Source organism: Onychostoma macrolepis, chromosome 01 (genome assembly GCF_012432095.1).
Source record: "Onychostoma macrolepis isolate SWU-2019 chromosome 01, ASM1243209v1, whole genome shotgun sequence".
NCBI classification, from domain to species: Eukaryota; Metazoa; Chordata; class Actinopteri; order Cypriniformes; family Cyprinidae; genus Onychostoma; species Onychostoma macrolepis.
The window spans coordinates 12,185,738-12,202,121 of record NC_081155.1 but is presented as its reverse complement, the minus strand read 5'-3'; the positions used below and the strand labels follow the sequence as shown (position 1 = coordinate 12,202,121).

The window sequence follows — 16,384 nt, the reverse complement described above, 5'->3', positions numbered from 1 at the left end:
ACTCTAATTTCACCTTTAAATTAACTGCTAATCCAAGAGATTCACATACTTTTGCCACTCACAGATATGCAATATTGGATCATTTTCCTGAATAAATAAATGACAAAGAAAATATTTTTGTCTCATTTGTTTGATTAGGTTCTCTTTGTCTATTTTCAGGACTTGTGCGAAAATCTGATTATGTTTTGGGTCATATTTATGCAGAAATTCACAAACTTTCCAGCAGCACTGTATATGAAATTTATACGATATAAGCTTTCCAAACTTACAGTCTCTGACTTCCACCAATGTGGATCAACGAATTTGATGACATCACTCTGGACTTCAGCTTCTATTCAAACTTTGTCCAATCAAATGCTCTCTACAATCCGAAGTGTCCCGCCTCCTAAACTATAAACAGACATTGAAGTTGTAGCTGAAATCAGTCACTTGTTTACAGAATTACTGTTTTCTGTATGGTGCGCTACATAGGGGATAGGGAACAATTCATTGTAAATATGCTTTCCATTGGGGCGAATGAAGTCTGCTTTCGCATTGTGCCATGTGAATTGTGATTTAAACAACTGTGATTTTTTTTTTTTTTTTATGATTATGATGATTCACTTCAGAAACATATCACAGTTCACAGTTCAAAAGAACTATGTACAAACAGATGCCATGAAGCCATCCACTTGTTTCAGCCTATCTAGCAACATTACAGCAATATTTGTCCAACTCTGAATGGTGTTGTCCTTTGCGCCGTTGAGCCTGGCAGTGGTACCCTCCAGCAAGACAATGTCTCTGAAGGATGATAGCCAAGTAAAAGTTGTGGTAGTGGATGGTTCTATCCATAACTTCAAAATAGTATTTTTGGCAGCAGTACTTGCAGCTGATAAGGTCCTTTTTTGATGAGCATTCAGCTGGAGAATGGAATCATCTAACAATAGAAAAAGTAGGGCATCTCGAGGTATATCTAAATGCAGGAAATCCGAAAGAACACCACTGGACATTCCCAAAACATGTGCAAATAAGAGCCTACTATTTATTACATAAATGACAGTAAGGATCAGATCTAACCTTCATCTTGTATAGAACACTGGAGTGATATAGGCCCTATTGATACATTTATAATGTATCATCTGATGTGCAAGATTCTTAGAAGCAGTAAAACATCTTTAAATAAATATCATTCAATGTATGAACACTAGCATCAGACCAGGCTTTAGAAACAAAGGGTTTGTTACCAGTGCATAAACGATTATTATGCCATAGTGGAGTTGTCTTAGTATATAAAAAAAGGGCCACCCGTAATTTTCTCAACCTTTTTCCATGCATCAAGTGAATATTCAATAATTGGTCCATAAGTTTTCTTTAAGGATTTTGAAATACCTGAAAATGGGAGATCTTGTAAGCGAACAGGATGGATAATCAGTTTGAACTGTTTTATAAAAACAATAAGCCACTCAAGACTGTGCGTTAACTTACTACTGTTTTGGCACTCCGTAACTGTGGTAAAATGACTGTAATTCAGCCTCGAGTGGCTTAATGCTTCATTTTACACTTTAGTTCTCTGCGTATGATTGTTGTTTCCTGCAGCAACCAAACTTTGAAATATACACACTTACAGCTGTGCGCGTGCCTTAGATCGCAGATTACAGTAAAGTGCTTGAACATGCATCTTAACACGATGCGGGTTTTGACCTCAGTTCACCGTTCTTGCAGTGTGAAGTGCTGGAGGCTGTTGTTTTTGTTTGATGAAGTGTGTTTGAATGACTCATGAATGACTGCGATTGTTTGCTGCACTCAGAGAAAGTTAATATGTTGAGGTAATGCCAGTGGGGAGATTACTGTGTCAACTGTGATCCCAGGTAATGTTTAGAGAATTATGTTGGTTATGATACAATGCCTGTGCCTTAAGATAGAGGTGCGTAAGAGGTACAGCGTGTTCCACGATCAACATTCCTGGTCAAACAGGGTAGTTAGGCGGTGTTATTGTAGTTTTTATTAACATTTTGAATTAGTTTTATCTTTCTATTTTCTATTTTATTTTTTAGTCATTTATAAGTCATTTTTATTAGTTTTATATTCCTGTGTAGTTTTATTCATTTTTACTTCATATTTATTTTAGTGCATCGTTAAAATGAAAATTTAAAAATAAATAAATAAATCATTTTATTTGTGTGTGTGTGTGTGTGTGTGTATATATATACTGTATATTTAGTTAACATTTGTTTTATTTTAAGATTTTTTTTTGTTTTTGTTTTAGTTTTAGTTTCAGTTAACTATAACCTTGAAGTTAGAGACAACATTCTTATAAACCAGTTATTTTTACGTGAGCTTAACTGGTCGAGCATGGCATTACCAAATGTTATAGTCATGTGTTCAGTTTCCCAGCTTTTTCATGGATGGTGGCTTTGTGGTCGGGTTTTGTGTGAGGTTTGCCTTCACATTGCTATAGTAGTTCTGTGTTGTTTGGACACAGTCAGTGGTTCCTATCTTTCACTTTTGGTTTTCTCCCACCATTGTTCTTCACTGATGAAGTCTTGCCATGCTTTGCTTGTGTAGTCATTATTAAAGACCAAACATCTGGGCTCTTAAGTATACAGGCGCTCCTGCTAAACGGGCTCCTGTGATTTGTCCTTTTTGGAAATCACCCATTTCACCCACGGCTTGTACTAATCACTGCAGAACTTATACTAAACTGATATACAACCTAGAGAATATAGACAACATAAAGATAAATTGAAGATAATGCAATGATTTATTAAATCAACCAAATGATATTACCCACTACACCAATCCAACGTCTGTACAACTGTATACAATAGATGTATTTATACATTTGTACAATATGCATTTGGGTGCTTGTATTGCATGGCAATTTTAAGTTTTAGAACAGAATTGCATCTTTATTTAGTCAGAAGAAGTCTGTAGTATTTCCTCATGTAGATAGCTGGCATGCTGTAGTAACACAGATGTTTGTCACTCAGGTGAGGAAATAGGGATGCTGGAGGACATGGAGGTGGGGATCAGTGACCTGCACAGAGTGACCTTCAGAATCACAGAGGCGGCGTCTGAGGAAGCTGTCAGCCTGCAGCCCACCGTCAGCGGTAGACGGTGAGAGAGACCCCTCACACACACATACAAGCATACATGTCTCTTTCTATCTCTCATATCACTTACTGTCAATTCTTTACCGTCCTATATAATAAAGACAAAAATGATTAAAAACAAAATAAAAAAGTAATGGAAATAAATATTCAAATCACTCATATTTTCCAGTTATGTACTGATCTAAAATATTAAATAACTTATTTATTTATTTTACATTTTTAATATTTTTAACATTTTTGTATTAATTATATTATTAAAATTAAATATAAATAACTATTTTAATTAAATAATTAATATATAGAATTTTATTGTTAGTAAGTTATTGAAGAAAGAATTTTGCTAGGGTATTTTAATACTTTTATTCAGCATGAATGCATTAACTGGATCGAGACTGACAGTAAATACATTTATAATGTTACAATGTTATAATATGCCACAGTTTCCTCAAAAATATGAAGCTGCACAACTGTTTTCAACATTGAAATTAATAATCAGAAATGTTTCTTGAGCAGCAAATCAGCATTTTAGAGTGATTTCTGAAGGATCATGTGACACTGAAGACTGGAGGAATGATGCTGAAAATACAGCTTTGATCATAGGAATAAATTACATTTTACAATATATTCACACAAAAAGCAGTTATTTTAAATTGTAGTGATATTTCACAACATTACTGTTTTTACTGTGTTTTGGATCAAAGAAATGCAGCCTTGATGAGCAAATGAAACATCTTTTAAAAACCATCGCAAAATCTTACTGACCCCAAACTTGGGGAATGGTAGTGCTCTAAAAGGAGTTTCAAAACAAGTCAGGAATTTTCCCATGGAAGCTGTGGGAACATGCTGGAGTTGACAGAGTTTTGAAATGTAACCTGTTTTTGTCCCAGAGACCATTACACTGTCGAGGTGCCTCTCCCACATCATGCCTTCCAAACGCTCCCGGATGAGCTGCGCGAGGGCAAGCCGCTACGCGTGTTCCCCGTGCTCTTCAATGTGGGCATAAACGAGCAACAAACCATCGCTGAGAGGTACAAGCACTGACTGATAGAAATGAAATACAATCCCTACAAGCGTTAATGCTCGGTGAAGCGTGTCTGAGCTGGAACATGATGCTTGTGCTCTCTGTGTGTCTCCCTCTCAGATTTGGTGACATATCTTTACAGGAGAGAATTAACCAGAAGAACTTCGAGATTCTAGAAGGTTACTATAAATCCTTAACCAACACGGTGTCGTCTGAATGTAAGTTCATCATTCAAGAAACTGAGCTTTTTATATTGCATTTAGTCATTCATCAGTTACTTTTATTCAAACATTGGAAACAGTTTATTTAGAAACTAGGTATTGTGTACTGCAAAAATGGTTGATGTTGATATTAAAGTAAAAAAAAACAAAAAAAACTTTTTACTTTTTTTGTCAGAAGTTAGAAAGAGCTTTATTGCCAAGTATGTTTGCAAATACAAGGAATTTGTTTTAGTGTCACAAGCTTCCAGTACACAGAGACAACAACACACAGACAATAAAAAAATCAGAGAATAAAAATACACACATGTATGTATAAATAAACAAAAACATTGAGAAGTAAACATTTATGCAACATTCATACTATTCCTCAACATTCTTATTACTAATTTCTCATTTATTTCTTTTAATTTTGAGGATGAACTGAGATTCACCCATAATAAAAAAGATTAATAATGAGACTGTCATGTCATATCTACTATAACTGTAAGAAAAAAAAATGATTTAAATTTTAATATAATGGGACTTTTATCAAAAATTGCTACATTTATACTAGATATTTATAATGTTAGAAAAGATTTTTCAATTTTTTTTTTTTTTTTTTTAATTAAGAGCATGTGTGTGTGTGTGTGTGTGTGTGTATATATATATACATAAAGAGATAGGGCTGATAAAGAGATTTAAATCAAATCAGGAAAATGTTTTAATATATTTTCATATTGAAGTCTACATTTATCACTTGTTTTGTTATTTCTGAAAACAAAAACAAAACAAACAAAAAGATCCTACAGTCGACTGATTTAGTTTTTTTAGACCAACTTCTGACGATGGGCATTGATGCGACACTTGTGCAGTGTTTGTGTCGAGTGCAGCTTCTCGTGGTTGAACGATTTGAGTGCAGGAATTTATTGTTCTCTGATATGTCAATCACGTCTATGGAGCGTGACGGCTCCGGATGATGAATGCTCCCAGCAGACGAATGCCAAGCTGCATCGCAGCGTGTCACATCTTGTCTTCTTTCCATCTCTCTGTTTATCAGAAAAATAACATGTCCCCAGACTTTTCGATCTCATCTTTAGTGCTTGTCAATACAGGGACAAACAAGCCCTCTTTAAACCCGTTGATGCATGACATCTCAAGTGTCTGCTCTTTTGGTCTCTTCTTTCCGAAGGCCTGCCATGTTTTCAGACACAGACAGACATCAAGGAACTGCTCGACACCCTCGGCCAGAATGTAGTAACCAAGAAGAGAAAGAATGTGGAGATCCTGTGGCTTGCGGGAATGGTGAGTTTGAGGTCATGGAGTCTGTGCAGGAAGTGTGTATAGTTTGTTTCGTAACCTCACAATTATCAACCATTAGGTTGCAGAACAAGCATTCAGAACAATGTTACGGTCAGGAGATCAAAGAGATTTTAATCTGATTCCTCAATGGTTTCAAGAGAGTAATTACTGGCTTATATAATGTGGCCAATACATATGCAACCATTGAAATGTTTGTGGGTAAGAAAGGGGTACAAAAAAGGTGGATTGTTTTTTTTTTTTTTTTTTAAAGAATGGTGTTCTTTTGAACTTTCTATTCTTCAAATAATACTGTATTTTTGATGCATTAAAAAATGCATTAAAAATATATAAAAGTATATACAAAAATACATATTTTTTTTATATTTAGTGTAAAAATGCATTAAATATAAAATTTTATATATATATAAAATTTAATGTGGACTTGTTGAATATATATATATATTAATATATATTAGTGCTGTCAATCGATTAAAACAAATTTACTAATTAATCGCACATTTTTCTGAAATTAATCGCAATTAATTCCCCCTAACATTAAAGTTTTTAAATATACTTTTATATTGCAATAATTTCACATTCAATCTTCAAATTAATGTACAAACAACATAAAGACAGTATATTTTTTAATATTTGTTTAATAGCTTCTTTTTTTCATGACTGAAGGCCAGTATCACTGATAGCAATACTGATTTCTCTATAAAACTGCCCCCCCCAATATTTACCTATTGACTATAGCAATTCAACATTACAGTATAATTGAGAGATATCAATTTTAACATTTATTAAACTTTTAAAAAATAGCTTAACTCTTAAACTTAAAACAATCTTCACATAAACCCATTATTATAAATGTCATATTTACCTGTGCCTTTCAGCAGAAATATACAGAAATTGTAATTGAAGTTATCAAACACTAAATCAAATATAGATGAATCCTTAAAGCTATAAAAGTTATTTTTTCCTCTCTTTTTTTTCTTTGTCCTTTGATGAACAGACATCACAGCAGCTGGTTATTAGGTTGTTTTGGCTGTTATTTCTTTAAGAGCTGTCGCTGCTGAACGTGACGCGGATCTGACACGCATCGTATTTTCTCTCAACTCTCATCACCTTTTGTGACACACTTCAGGTCTTAAAGTCTCTATTAATGAGCTGACGAGTTGAATCAGGTGTGTTAGATGAGGGAGACAGTGCTGGGCTGCTCCAGGAAAGTTTTGAAAACCATTTTAGAGACAGTTCTTAAATGTGACTCATATAAAATAGATTAGGCTACATGCACGCAACCAAGCACAGTTTTAAGGCAGCTTTAATCGCCTTTTTGGTAACATCATGACTTAACTGACCACAACATTGCATGCTCGTAGTTTATTTCGCTTTGATATGAAATGATACAGGGCACACTACAGCGTGTTCTGAAATATTCGGTGTCTGAGATTTTCGGTGACGCTGGGCGGAGCATACATGAATATTCATGAGTTTCCTGTTTCGCGTTAAAGCGCCACTGAAAATATTGACTATGTTTTCAGAAAAAGAAATGCTTCAAAGTGTGATGAAGTTCAGCAGGTATTTAGGCTACTGTTAATTTAAGCACAATAGTTTGTAGATTGTGTGGTATGTTATGTTTAATTATTACAGCTATTAAATTGTTGATGTGCCTGAGGATACACTCCAACTTACTGAGCCAACAAACATTTTTGTTTATGTACCTAATTTATTTAGACAATCTTTAAAACAGTTAATAACTGATATAAATTTATCTTTGCTGTTGTTGACATAATAAAGTTTCAGTTGTGATCATTCTGTGGTGTTTCATATTGTTTGCTCAGTTGGTAGCTTATATAACATCAACCCAACTTTAGTAATAAATTCATGTTTTTGTAATATATATAAATTGTAATATAATCATTCTTAACACAGTGCTCCAAATGGTTAGAAACATGGTGTGATGATAAAAGATAAAGTCATTATGTAGATATTTAGCATTTATGAATACAATAAAGACAGCAGGTTATTTTGGTGCTAGTTTTAATCGCAAATGTGTGTTTAGAGAAGACAACATAACCTAACCCTTTAATCGCCGATGGACCACATTTTCTACCCCCCTCCCCCCCTCTATTTCTATTCTATTCTATTGACTGAATGGCTAGATGACAGAGACCAGTGGTGCACAATTACATGTAATGACCAATTATATATAAGACTCATTTATTAGATTTTGCACTGTTGTGTTGAAGATGGATGAGGCTAAATTCAAAGCACTGACAGACTTTAAAAGATTTGGAAAGATACCTCAGGGTCTTTCCAGACATGACAAATTCATATTTCTAAGAAGAGCTAAAAGCTTCATTTTTGAAAGTAAGTAATGTAAAATGTACATCTGGATTTAGTGGCTTCACTGGTTGTTTATAATGATTTGTATACTTTTTAGATGAAGCTTTGTATTATATTAAAAAAAGAAGGTACTTTGGCAAAAGTGGTCAGCAAGGAAAAAGTGCCCAAGAAATTTTTGAAGAGCTCCACAGCAGCCCAATAGGTGCTCACTGTGGCATTCAAAAAACCCTGAATGCCATAAGCAAGCGCTTTTATTGGCCTGGTATGTCTGTGGACATAAAAAAATGGGTGAGTTTAATATGTGAATCCTTCGTCATGTTTTCATACATCTATTATTCCATCAAAACTGATTTTGATCATATATTTTAGGTCAAACACTGTGCTGCTTGTCAAAAAAAGCAATGTTCTCTGAAGAACTCAACAGAATATACCCCTATCATGGTAATTCATGTTTTTATGAAAAACAAGGAATATTTTTGTTACAGCAATTTTATATATTAAACATGAATGTTTATTAGGTGGCACAGCCTTGGGATATTGTGGGGATGGATTTAGTGGGAAAGCTCGAACCAACGAAAGAAGGCTACCAGTACTGTGTTTTTAACAGTTTTATGCCACCTTAGATATTTGTGTACAAGTTATCAAACAAAACTTTAAAAGACCCTGGAAAGGGTTTATAACACATGTTAATGGTATATCCTAATGACAGGCACGCAAATCAGTTGCTGTAATCATGAAATCAAACATAACATATACAATCTACAAACTATTGTGCTCAGATAAACAAAACTTCAAAAGCTAAAAAAAAAATAGCTAAATGAGCTAGATCGCCACTGTCGCTGAAACAATTACATTACGTAAAACTTTCCGTGCGGTGATGATCCTAGAGTGCACTGATATTTTCAGTGGCGCTTTAACGCAAAACAGGAAACTCATGAATATTCATGTTTGCTCCGCCCAGCGTCACCGAAAATCTCAGACACCGAATATTTCAGAACACCGGCACCTTTGTGCATGCAATGGAAGAGCACGCTCTGCAAGCACAGTACCGTTACCACGCTCGTTTGACTCGCGCCTGGCAAGTGCACGTAAAGATGCTCGGAGACTGAATAAATGCACTTCTTGTCAAGAGAAAAAGTGACAGAAACAGCAGTTGTGAGAGGGGTGGCCAACCTTAGCTCCGCACCTGTGTTAATTGCCTTAAATATTTCTCGCATTAAACTGTAAAAATTAATCGCCTGCGTTACCACGCTAATTGTGACACCACTAAAATATATATATATATACACATATATACACACACACACACAGTATCTCACAGAAGTGAGTACACCCCTCACATTTTTGTAAATATTTTATTATCTTTTCATGTGACAACACTGAAGAAATGCACTTTGCTACAATGTAAAGTAGTGAGTGTACAGCTTGTATAACAGTGTAAATTTGCTGTCCCCTCAAAATAACTCAACACACAGCCATTAATGTCTAAACCGCTGGCCACAAAAGTGAGTATACCCCTAAGTGAAAATGTCCAAATTGGGCCCAAAGTGTCAATATTTTGTGTGGCCACCATTATTTTCCAGCACTGCCTTAACCCTCTTGGGCATGCAGTTCACCAGAGCTTCACAGGTTGCCACTGGAGTCCTCTTTCACTCCTCCATGACGACATCACAGAGCTGGTGGATGTTAGAGACCTTGCGCACCTCCACCTTCTGTTTGAGGATGCCCCACAGATGCTCAATAGGGTTTAGGTCTGGAGACATGCTTGGCCAGTCCATCACCTTTACCCTCAGCTTCTCCTCCAAGACAGTGGTCGTCTTGGAGGTGTGTTTGGGGTAGTTATCATGTCTATTTCCCAAACACAACCTCTGGATATGACGCGGAGCACGTGCACTCAACTTCTTTGGTCGACCATGGCGAGAGAAAATGGCTAATTGGGCCCAATTTGGACATTTTCACTTAGGGGTGTACTCAATTTTGTGGCCAGCGGTTTAGACATTAATGGCTGTGTGTTGAGTTATTTTGAGGGGACGGCAAATTTACACTGTTATACAAGCTGTACACTCACTACTTTACATTGTAGCAAAGTGTCATTTCTTCAGTGTTGTCACATGAAAAGATATAATAAAATATTTACAAAAATGTGAGGGGTGAACTCACTTCTGTGAGATACTGTATATATATATATATATATATAAAAATTATCACTTACCCCTTTAATTAAAGGAAGTGAAAGTAAAAACAATTCCATCCGTCACATGTCTCCTCAGATCTGTCGACGGATGAATGGTATCCGCTTCACCAGCTGTAAAAGTGCCAAAGACAGGACATCCATGTCAGTGACACTGGAGCAGTGCTCTCTGCTGAGGGACGAGCACCAGCTCAATAAAGATTACTTTGTGCGAGCTCTGGACTGCATGCGGAGGTAAGCGCCAGCCATTTCTGCACAGATCTGTTCTCCTCATATGTGCTTGCATTATAGGAAAAGTTCACCCAGATGTGACAATTTGCTGAAACTTTACTCGCACTCAGGCCATCTAAGATGTAGATGAGTTTGTTTCTTCATCTGATTTGGAGAAATGTTGCTTTACATCACTTGCTCAGCAATGGATCCTCTGCAGTGAATGGGTGCCGTCAGAATGATAGTCCAAACAGCTGATATAAACATCACAATAATACACAAGTAATCCACACCACTCCAGTCCAACAAGTCTTGTGAAAAGCTGCATAATGTATAAGATGTTTTTAATTTCAAACCATTGTTTCCAGCTGAAATGCTCTGTCCATAATATTGGTTGTTTTAGTGAAAAAGTCATCTTGTCTGAATCAGCACAGAAAATATGCACAGATCAAGCACCATTTAAAAGCAAAAAGAGCGTAACAATGGACTCGTATTTTACCCAGAAGCTTAAGTTAAAATGCCTTAATGATGGATTTGTTTCTTACAAACACGCAGCTTCTCACTTCACACAACATTAATTGATGGACTGGACTGGAGGTGTGTATTTCTTGTGGATTATTGTGATGTTTTGATCAGCTGTTTGGACTCTCATTCTGACGGCACCCATTCACTGCAGAGGATCCACTGGTGAGCAAGTGATGAAATGCTACATTTCTCCAGATTTGTTCTGATGAAGAAACAGTCTCATCTATATCTTGGATGACCTGAGGGTAAGAACATTTTCAGCACATTTTAATTTTTGTGTGAACTATTCCTTTACACTTAACATTTAGCATCTAATGCTGATAATAAAGCCTGTCTTGGATGTTAACCCAATACCAGTGCATCTGATTGTGTTGTGCACAAAAATCATTCACCTATGTTTCATTAAAATAACATAGTATGTTTGTTCTGAAACAGAGCCCTCACAGTTTGGTTGAAATCCAAGCCAGTGTAAATTATGGGTGAAGATTAATTGATACAGAAGCTAAAATAGGTGAAACATTCCTTCCTGTTCAAGCTGAATGCATACATACAGATGACGAGGCTTTATAAGAAGTCATGTGGAACAGCTGGAAATATTCCCTGTTAGCTGCACATATTTGCGGCCCACACTACACACATACTCTAGTGACTGTTCCCAAACAAAGGCTCTGTTTTTAAACGTTATAATCGGTCTACACAGAACTGTTCCAAACTGCTCTCACTGTAATTAATAGTGCCTAATGAGATGCTTTCATTTGGCCAGCATGTATCGTTCAACGAGATTATGCTTATGTATAAAGAGAATGCAATATCAGAATGCAGTGCAACAAGCAAAGTTAAAAAATAGTGAAATGTTATTAATTTAAAATGTAATTTGTTTAATATTGGTTTTAAAGGAATTTGATAAAGGATTTTTGTTAAAAGATAAAGGCAATACCAGAATGCACTGCAACACTATCAATAAAAAGAACTGTAGACAGGGTTACCACGCTTCTTGAAAGTAGGCTACTTGAATTTCAGGCATATGGATTCAAGGCCTGGAAAAAATAAATTTAGTTTATGGCACTGTTTTAGTATGGTTTCTGTTTTCAAAACAGATGTGAGACAAGTGTGGTTCTAATCAGCAAGAGAAGGTGCCAATAAAAGGCTTGTACACCATACTAATCAAGCAATACAACTGTTTATTGTTGGTATGCAGCTGATATCAATAATAATGACAATAATCATAGGTAAATACATAAAAGAATAGTGATAATCAAAAATAAACATTAAAGAAGAATAATCATAAACCAGTGCATAATATAAGAATGATCATGAGTAAATGGTAAAAGATAATAATCATAAATGAATAATACACAAATTCGAGCATACACTAAAACTAAACCCCAAGCAGAGTAATAGAACAATATACAACCTCAGAACCGTGCCATCATCGTCACTTTCATAAGACTGGGGACAGAGCCGTTTCTAGCTATTTTGACGCCCTAGGCGAAATCCCTATCCTGCAACCTTCCTGGAGTCTCCAGAATTACAAGGTGTCAGGTTCTCAGAGACTGCTTGGGTAAAAAATCCTAAAAAATGACCCTCACTTAAGAATAACATGCTGATGTGTTGTGAAATACATGAAGACTGATTTTTTTATAGGCTTTATGGACAGATAAGTTGTGAGTGACTCTTGGAAGGACCAGCATCACATCCTCTTGTGCCACTGTTTGAAGAATTTATCTTCCAGAATCTGGCAGCAAGTTTTAGGAGCTAATTTTTATTAAATCTCTGCAAGACAGACTTTTCAGATTAGGAGATGGAATAAAAATGAACTCCCAAAACTTACAGCGTATGGAGGACCAAACCTGCAAAAACAATAAATAAATACGCAAATAAATCCACAAAATAATACATAAATAAATCAGAATCAGATTTAGCTTTATTCGCCAGGTGTGCGCAAACACACGAGGAATTTGTTGTGGTTTTAAGGTGCTCCTGGTACATACATACATACACATGTGACATGAGAACAGAAAAAAAACATTTAAATGGTAAGACTTAACAATGGATAATAATCCTAATAATAATAATAATAATAATAATAATAATAAGTATGAATCTGGAACAGTAGATTTATGTACAGATTTGTGCATTATTTACTCTATATACAGCTGTATAGATAAACATATGTATGTGTATTTACATAATACTTGAGAGGGAGGCAATAATTAAAGATGGAGAATGAATTACAGAACACAGGTAATGATCCACGTGTTAGCTATTTAAGCTGGAGATGGCATGGGGGAAAAAAATGTTTTTATGCCTAGATGTTCTAGTGCACAGAGATCTGTAGCATCTGCCTGAAGGGAGAAGTGCAAACAAGTTGTGTCCGGGGTGAGAGGGGTCTTTGATGATGTTACCTGCCCGTTTCTTCACTCTGGAGTTGCACACCAATGATCTTTTCTGCTGTCCTAACAGTCCGTTGAAGTCTTCTTAAATCTGATTTGCTGGCTGACCCAAACCAGACAGTTATGGAGGAGCACAGAACCGACTCAATAACAGCTGAATAAAACTGTTTCAGCAGCTCCTGTGGCAGGTTGAACTTTTTCAGCTGACGAAGGAAGTACAACCTCTGCTGGGCCTTTTTCACGATGGAGTCAATGTGATTGTCCCACTTCAGGTCCTGAGAGATGGTGGTGCCCAGGAACCTGAATGACTCCACTGCAGCCACAGTGCTGTTCATGATGGTGAGTGGGGGGAGAGGAGGGGGGTTTCTCCTGAAGTCCACTATCATCTCCACAGTTTTGAGCGTGTTCAGCTCCAGGTTGTTGTGACTGCACCAGACAGCCAGCTGCTCAACCTCTTGTCTGTAATCGGACTCGTCGCCGTCGTGGATGAGGCCGATGACTGTGGTGTCGTCTGCAAACTTCAGGAGTTTGACAGAGGGGTCTTTAGAGGTGCAGTCATTTGTGTAGAGGGAGAAGAGCAGTGGGGAGAGAATGCAGCCCTGAGGAGCTCCAGTGCTGATGGTGCGGGTGCTGGATGTGTGTTTTCCCAGCCTCACTAGCTGCTGCCTGTCTGTCAGGAAGCTGGTAATCCACTGACAGATGGAGGTGGGTACAGAGAGCTGGGTAAGTTTGTTCTGAAGGGTGTCTGGGATGATGGTGTTGAAAGCGGAGCTGAAGTCCACAAACAAGATCCTTGCATAAGTCCCTGGTTTGTCCAGATGTTGCAGGATGTAGTGCAGTCCCATATTAACTGCATCATCCACAGATCTGTTTGCTCGGTAAGCAAACTGTAGGGGGTCCAGTAATGTCCTTCAGGTGGGCCAACACCAGTCTCTCAAATGACTTCATGACCACAGACGTTAAGGCAACAGGTCTGTAGTCATTAAGTCCTGTGATTTTTGGTTTCTTGGGTACAGGGATGATGGTGGAACATTTGAAGCAGGAGGGGACTTCACACAGCTCTAGTGATCTGTTAAAGATCAATGTGAAGATGGATGATAGCTGGACAGCACAGGCTTTGAGGCAGGCTGGAGAGACACCGTCTGGGCCTTTGGCTTTCCTTATCTTCTGCTTTCTGAAGACTTTGCATACATCATCTTCACAGATCTTGAGTACAGGCTGAGAAACAGTGGGGGAGGGAGGGGAGGGTGTGGGGTGTCAGACCAGTCTTTTCAAACCTGCAGTAAAACTCGTTCAGGTCTTCAGCCAGTTGTTGATTGGCCTCAGTGCTGGGGGATGGGCTCTTGTAGCTGGTGATGGCTTTCAGGCCTTTCCACACTGATGTAGAGTCATTGCTTGAAAGCTGTTTTTTTAGCTTTCCAGAGTAGTTTAATTTTGCCACTCTTATCTCCCTATTCAGTGTGTATTTGGCCTGTTTGTACAAGGCTTTGTCCCCACTCCTGTAGGCGTCCTCTTTGGCCTGGCGGCTGTTTGAGTTTTGCACTGAACCAAGGTTTGTCATTGTTAAATGTTAAATAAGTCCTGGTGGGTACACGTCCTCACAGAAACTGATGTGGGGACGTCACGGTGTCAGTAAGCTCGTCCAGATCAGTAGCTGCAGCCTCAAAAACACTCCAATCAGTAAGTTTGAAGCAGGCCTGTAAAACTTGCTCTGCTTCAGAAGTCCATCTCTTTACAGTTTTTACTACAGGCTTAGCAGATTTGAGTTTCTGCCTGTAGGCTGGTAGAAGATGAACCAAACAGTGATCAGAGAGTCCCAGCGCTGCACGGGGAACAGAGTGATATGCATCCTTTAAGACAGTGTAGCAGTGGTCCAGTATATTTCTGTCTCTGGTGGGGCATGTGATGTGCTGTCTATATTTAGGCAGTTCACGGGTGAGATTAGCTTTATTAAAATCACCGAGAATGATGATGAAAGAGTCCGGATAACGCTGCTCTGTGTGTGTGATTTGATCGGCCAGTAGTTCTAGCGCCGCGCTCACGCGCGCGTCAGGAGTAATGTACACACTCACCAGAATAAACCAGGAAAACTCCCGCGGTGAATAAAAAGGCTTGCAGTTAATAAAGAGAGCTTCCAAATTTGGGCAGCACATCTTCTTTAAAACTGTCACGTCTGTACACCAGCCTTCGTTGATATAAAAATATAATCCACCGCCTCTCGTTTTCCCCGAGGACTCGGTGACGCGGTCTGCTCTGAACAGCTGGAAGCCCGTTAGATGAAGCGCGCTGTCTGGGATGGCTCCGTTCAGCCAGGTTTCCGTGAAGCAAAGCGCAGCGGAGTTTAAAAAGTCCTTGTTTGTGCGGGTGAGGAGTTGTAGTTCGTCTGATTTATTTGCCAGGGAGCGGAGATTCGCCAGATGAATGCTCGGCAGCGGAGTCCTAAACCGCCGCTGTCGGAGTTTCACGAGCGCGCTTCCCTCGCCTGGGTCGCCTGGAGCGCTTGTATATGAACGCAGCTCCTCCGATTAAAATGTCCAGTAAAAGGTCTGACTGCTCAAATGTAGGCAGAAAGTTATTTGGTGTGCTGTTTCTGATGTCCAGGAGTTCGTTTCTAGTAAAGCTGATCGGGAAAAAGTTGCTTAAGACAGGACAAACAAACAAAAAAAGAACAAGTACCAAGCACCGACAAACCATGGCTGCCATCTGCTGCGCCATAAATATATAAATAAATAAACAAATGTGCAAATAAATATATAAATCCACATATAAATAATTAAATGTGCGAGAAAATAAATAATTAAATAAATTAAACGAATGTTGGGGGAAATAATTAAAAAAATGCTAAAGGAAATGCTAAACTGAAAGTTCTCCCCTTTCAAACGATTATTCATTTTTGAATGTTGTTCAGTATTTATTTTTCCTCAGCTCAGCTGCTAATGAGGGGGTGTCTATCACGCATCAGAGAGGCGGTCTTTATGCCATCATTGGTTGATCGTTATAAAAGTTCTGCGTTCGATTGTTTGCCTGCGCAACATATAACCTTGTATGAAAATATTGCAGTCGAACAGTTTGGCGGGAGTTTGTAGATCCATCATGGCGGAAAG

The 16,384-nt window shown here is 37.8% G+C and overlaps 1 protein-coding gene across 5 annotated transcripts in view; it reads left to right on the top strand.

The window, feature by feature from the left end:
• Positions 1-16,384, top strand: part of inpp4b (inositol polyphosphate-4-phosphatase type II B) — a 195,730-nt gene that overhangs the window by 171,140 nt on the left and 8,206 nt on the right. For all 5 annotated transcript variants that reach the window (XM_058785577.1, XM_058785660.1, XM_058785500.1 and 2 more), the window contains 5 exons: positions 2,970-3,096; positions 3,980-4,120; positions 4,234-4,331; positions 5,503-5,615; positions 10,232-10,386. In XM_058785577.1, the coding sequence (XP_058641560.1) occupies positions 2,970-3,096; positions 3,980-4,120; positions 4,234-4,331; positions 5,503-5,615; positions 10,232-10,386 (634 nt within the window). The remainder of the gene's footprint in view (positions 1-2,969; positions 3,097-3,979; positions 4,121-4,233; positions 4,332-5,502; positions 5,616-10,231; positions 10,387-16,384) is intronic.